The 6,000-nt window shown below is 36.2% G+C and overlaps 1 protein-coding gene across 1 annotated transcript in view; it reads left to right on the forward strand.

The window, feature by feature from the left end:
• Positions 1-4,269, forward strand: part of rfx3 (regulatory factor X, 3 (influences HLA class II expression)) — a 205,048-nt gene extending 200,779 nt beyond the window's left edge. The window contains exon 18 of the mRNA XM_078396064.1: positions 110-4,269. Within this exon, the coding sequence (XP_078252190.1) occupies positions 110-348 (239 nt within the window). The 3' untranslated portion in view covers positions 349-4,269. The remainder of the gene's footprint in view (positions 1-109) is intronic.
• Positions 4,270-6,000: the final 1,731 nt, after the last annotated feature.

Genomic DNA, 6,000 nt, shown 5'->3' on the forward strand with positions numbered 1-6,000 from the left:
TTCTGTGTTCTGAGAGGTAAGGTTATTAAATGTAACATACTTCAGCAATGATGAGCTTATGGTATAAAATGTTCACTAAGTACTCTGTATTTTTCCTTTCCTTCTGAAGATGAAGGAAGTGAGGTTGACAGCGAAATGGATGACGATTTAGATGATCCTGGAGAACCACCTTTCAAACGAGAGAAAATAGACCTAAACCAGACATTACAAGGTGTATGTGTTGTGTCGTCCCTTAACAGCACCATACAGCCAGACCCTCTGATTCCACTTCATGCTGATCAAATCATCACAAGTGTGGCTAGTGCCAGGCACTGCAACACTGCCGGAAGCACATACACAGCAGTCTAAACAGAAACATGAGCTCTGAGTGATAACCCCTCTTTTCTTTATATCAAGTTTGAAGCCTCACACTTTAGTGGCTTCAGCTATTCAGATGACACATATTACTATGCTGAATGTTACTCTCATACACTAAATGGGTGTATATAGTTTTTTTTAAGTTTTGTTTTTAGTTCAATGTTGACTACATGAGGTTCTCTAGATATGATAGATGTTATTATGATGAACTTATAACAATACAAGTTGTTTTAATTAGTTAAGATTTTGATTCAAAATATATTCTTATACATAATTCAGGGCAGGATATGCTCACTTGACAGCAGAAGTACATAAAGGTCAGGGCTTGAATTCAACAATATCCTGTTGACTTACTGCTTGTTTTATCATTTTTGTTCAATTCTGTTTCAATGAGATCCAGGAGTGATATTTATGCCACTTTTTTTTTAATGCACTTAGACAAGTTTAAAATAGGATAAAACTATATTCAATACAAATTATCATACATAGGAGCTTCTATCTTCCCAGCATCATGTGGGTTGGTGTGGTATGGTTATCAACAATAGTATTCTTGACCAAAGTGTTTGCTTAAGTAACAAGGTTTGTGCCTCACCACCATTAATGCCTCAGATTTCAATAATTGTGCTATTACCTCAATGATTGTTCCAACTACATTCAATTTATTTATAATCAGAGCACATTAGTTCCTCAGTCTGTATTATTTCCAATTTATTTTGACCATACTTTGCTCGGAGATGGTTTTTCACTGGACGTGATTTCTCACAAAATTGGAGATTCCTTTTTGAAAGAAACACATTTCTGCCATCTAAATGGTCACTGATCTGAACACGTAATTGGGTTTTCTACTGAATTCCAATCACAAAGCAGTTTATTTCAGCATATTGATGTGCTCTAAGCTTTGGCCACAAATATTTGACTGTTACACACAGAAGAGTCTATTTTTTTCATTTAAAATGAGCCACACTTCTGCTGTTGAATGATGCAGTTTTGGAATGTAGATTGATGGTTAAAGTTGAAAGCTTGAGATGGGAGGCAGTATTCTTACTGTTCTCCCAAAACTGTACTGTATTGTTAAAATCAAAATCTACTAATTTCTTTTAAGTAACCCCCTACGTTTGCAGTAGGCTTTATGGAGTTCCCTTTGAAACATCAATGTTTTGAATGCTACTGATTTGCATCGTAGTGCAGCCATAATTAATAAAGATTAGTTTAATAAATTTTGGGGGGAAATATGTTAATAATCAAGGCTGCTGTATGTGGTAAAAGATATTGCATTTGTTGCAGTTATAAATACACTTTATAAATAGGGTCTTGCTAGACCAACAAAAAGTATACTGTTTCATTGAAGTTCAGTGTACCTGTAGTTAATGTTAGGACAGACAGGAATCATTGCAAATTGATCTGTCTGTCCCATCTGTTTTGCTCTAGTGTCTTTAGCTGCTATGTATAATAAGACTTTACAAGGGGTTGACCAATACTATCTGTTGCCAGTACTCCTAGATGTTTTTTAGTGGATAAGATTCAATGTCCTTTTCTGTAAAGTTAGATGTAAATTTCAAATGTTTGACTTAAATGTTAGAAATTGGACTGAAATTTTGTTACACAAGAATGGGAATCTGATTTTTTGAAAATACTGAATGGCTATTTACATTTATTTAAAACTGGCATTATGATTGGTAATTACTGTGATATCCCAGCTGGTTCCAGTGGCTGTATTAGCCAACTCCTCAGTGCAACTACAAAATACAAGGAATGTAGCACTCAGCATAGTCTTGGCAGCTTTACATTGAGTTTTCTGTGTGTTCTGTGTGGTTGTCCAAAATGACTAGACCAAAAGTACTGTAGCTGGCACACCTCACACATACTCATCAATTCTGTAGGAACAGACTTGGTAGGCAGTTAATTGCCGCTTCAGGAATGTACGTCAGGGATTACTGTACCTCGGCTATTACACAGTGCCTTAAACAGTTCTGGGAAGAGTTAATTTTTGTAGCTCAGCAAGGTGTGCCTGCTGTTTTTCTATTATCCACAGGGGAAGATATGGAAAAGAAGCTCGAGTGAGAATTCTTAGAAACCTATGTCTTTTTCTTACACTAAGAATGAGTATATTTGTCTATGAAGCCATGTGGAATTACCAATATATACATTAATCAGGAGTTGTGGCATATCTCAATTATCTAAGAGGGGAATGTGCCACATCTGATATTTTGGAGCAACCCAGAAGTCACTAATCAATGCAAAATTCTTGACTTATTTTTTAGCTCATTCTAAAGATAAACAGGCTATGGACATTCATTGGCATAGGTATGCACACACATAGTTCTCCCATATAATTGCTTGAAACATAATGAGCTACTCAATATGTTCTACATTTATTCTGAAAATTAATCCAGAGGAGATGGAAATGCAGTACACAAATACTGGATCCTCTACTTACATTATCGGCAATCCTATTTGGTACTATACAGTGCCCTCCATAATGTTTGGGACAAAGACCCATCATTTATTTATTTGCCTCTGTACTCCACAATTTGAGATTTGTAAAATAAAAAATCACATGTAGTTAAAGTGCACATTGTCAGATTTTACTGAAGGCCATTTTTATACATATTGGTTTCACCATGTAGAAATTTCAGCAGTGTTTATACATAGTCCCCCCATTTCAGGGCACCATAATGTTTGGGACACAGCAATGTCATGTAAATGAAAGTAGTCATGTTTAGTATTTTGTTGCATATCCTTTGTGTGCAATGACTTCTTGAAGTCTGCGATTCATAGACATCACCAGTTGCTGAGAGTCTTCTCTGGTGATGCTCTGCCAGGCCTGTATTGCAGCCATCTTTAGCTTATGCTTGTTTTGGGAGCTAGTCCCCTTCAGTTTTCTTTTCAGCATATAAAAGGCATGCTCAATTGGGTTCAGATCGGGTGATTGACTTGGCCACTCAAGAATTGGCCATTTCTTAGCTTTGAAAAACGCCTTTGTTGGTTTAGCAGTATGTTTGGGATCGTTGTCTTGCTGTAGAATGAACCGCCGGCTAATGAGTTTTGAGGCATTTGTTTGAACTTGAGCAGATAGGGTGTGTCTATACACTTCAGAATTCATTATGCTACTACCATCAGCAGTTGTATTATCAATGAAGATAAATGAGCCAGTGCCTTCAGCAGCTATACATGCCCGTCCATAACACCCCCACCACCGTGTTTCACAGATGAGGTGGTATGCTTTGGATCTTGAGTAATTCCTGCTCTCCTCCATACTTTGCTCTTGCCATCACTTTGATATAAGTTAATCTTCATCTCATCTGTCCACAAGACCTTTTTCCAGAACTGTGGTTGCTCCTGTAAGTACTTCTTGGCAAACTGTAACCTGGCCATCCTACTTTTGCGGCTAACCAGTATTTCTGTTCATGAAGTCTTCTGCGGACAGTAGTCAATGACAAATCCACAGCTGACTCCTGAAGAGTGTTTCTGATCTGTCGTATAGGTGTTAGGGGATTTTTCTCTATAAAATAAAGATTTTTTCTGTCATCAGCTGTGGAGGTCTTCCTTGGCCTGCCAGTCCCTTTGCCATTAGTAAGCTCACCAGTGCTCTCTTTCTTCTTAATGATGTTTCAAACAGTTTGATTTTGGTAAGCCTGTTTGGCTGATGTCTCTAACAGTTTTATTCTTGTTTCTCAGTCTCATAATGGCTTCTTTGACTTTCATTAGCATAACTTTTGCCCTCATGTTGATAAACAGCAATAAAAGTTTCCAAAGGTGATGGAAAGACTGGAGGAAAGACGAGGTGCTGAGAGCTCTCTTATACCTGCATTAAGGAGGCATTTAAACACACCTGAGCAATTACAAACACCTGTGAAGCCATATGTCCCAAACATTATGGTGTCCTGAAATGGGGGGACTATGTATAAACACTGCTGTAATTTCTACATGGTGAAACCAAAATGTATAAAAATACCCTTTAGTAAAATCTGACAATGTGCACTTTAACCACATGTGATTTTTTTTTTCTATAACAAATCTCAAATTGTGGAGTACAGAGGCAAATAAATAAATGATGGGTCTTTGTCCAAAACATTATGGAGAGCACTGTATATGGTTTCTAAACTTCCCTCTCGCTTAGTGAAAATGATTTCTTTTCGGAGGGAGAATGGATCCCTCAATGTCAGACTTTTTATTGTGGTTTTGGTCAAATATGCTCAAATTAATCATATTCAAAACAAGATAAAAATAAATTATTCTTACTACACAGTTATTTCAGTTTGTTTTAAAATGAGATGATTTTCAGTGCTATGGCTGTGAGCTATAGAAATTAGATAATAAATAAATGGACTTTGAAATGTGATTCCCTTGGTATGCGGTTTCAGAATTTGAAGAATAAATAAAACTTCTGAAGAACACTTCAACACATCCCCCACCCTACCAGAAAAATAAGTTACAAAAATTTATTTTGAAATGTATACCTTCAGCCAATAAAACCCAACTTGAATCATTCCTAAATGAAAACAAAGCAACAGAAAATATCTTTTGGTTGTAATGTTTTTAATTAAACTAATTAGGTTTAAACAAACATACTCATTCTTTTTTAGCATCTGATCATTATTAAACATTGTGATCAGGAAACAACGAAAGATCACAGGGCAGCTTTAACTGCACCTTGGTGAGTTGTGGGAGAGGTGGGGTGGGTCTCCATGAATCTGTTTGCTGTGCTTTGAAACCAATTTCCAACGGTTTAATTTTTCTCACAGATTCTGGTCTTAACAGTTTTAATGTTAATTAAATCATTTTTGGGGCACATATTTCAAACATTCTGCCCACTTACAATCTTAAAAAAATTGTATTACTTATTTCTGTTTTATGTTAACATTCTGGACCAAAATGTGTTTATATTGTGTATCAGTGTGTTTGTAATGATTCAGAAAAGCCTTCTATATATTTCTTATCTTTGTTCTTTTTTCAGTGTTTAGTTGTCATGCAGATATATTTGGATTGTAACGTGCAATTTAGAGGATTGTTAAGGGGATAGGGAGGGTTCATCGATAGATCCTGTGTTGACAAATGTAGTTCTGTAGAACAGAACATACACTGCTCTGATTAATCATTAGACTCATTGAACTTTGCTAGCAATGAGCATTTTACCTGGCAGAAAAACTGGAATTGAAGCATGACCTTTATATTGAGTTTCAGTACTAACGGATAATAGTCCAGTGAATTGTTCTCATATGTGAAGGTATGCATTGAAAGCTCTGTGTTTTGGCAGTAGAAGTGCTTCTCAGTCTGCATGCCTTTCTATATGCTGCTAGATGGTGGTTTTGTTTTGGTGCCAGTTAGGTAACCGCATTTTAATTTTCTCGCACTTTTTCCTGCTTATATCATCACGTTTCAAAGAGCCACTTACAGAGTGAATTATTTCAACCTTTATTAAATATTGATATGTAAACTAAATACAATCCCATTTAAGCCTTATCGCAAGAATACTAGTGTATTTTTTTTTGCCAAATGGCATGATGTGGAGTACTGAAGTATTGAAGAGAGATAACATTGACATGTTGTGACAATTCCAATTACCAGCTTGTTTCAATTTCAGTTTCTGAAAGTAGCACCCAAAGGTTTTGATTAAGTGCGTCATTGCTAAAGTTTATCTAA

The sequence above is a fragment of the Rhinoraja longicauda genome, chromosome 3 (genome assembly GCF_053455715.1).
Source record: "Rhinoraja longicauda isolate Sanriku21f chromosome 3, sRhiLon1.1, whole genome shotgun sequence".
Taxonomy (NCBI): domain Eukaryota; kingdom Metazoa; phylum Chordata; class Chondrichthyes; order Rajiformes; family Arhynchobatidae; genus Rhinoraja; species Rhinoraja longicauda.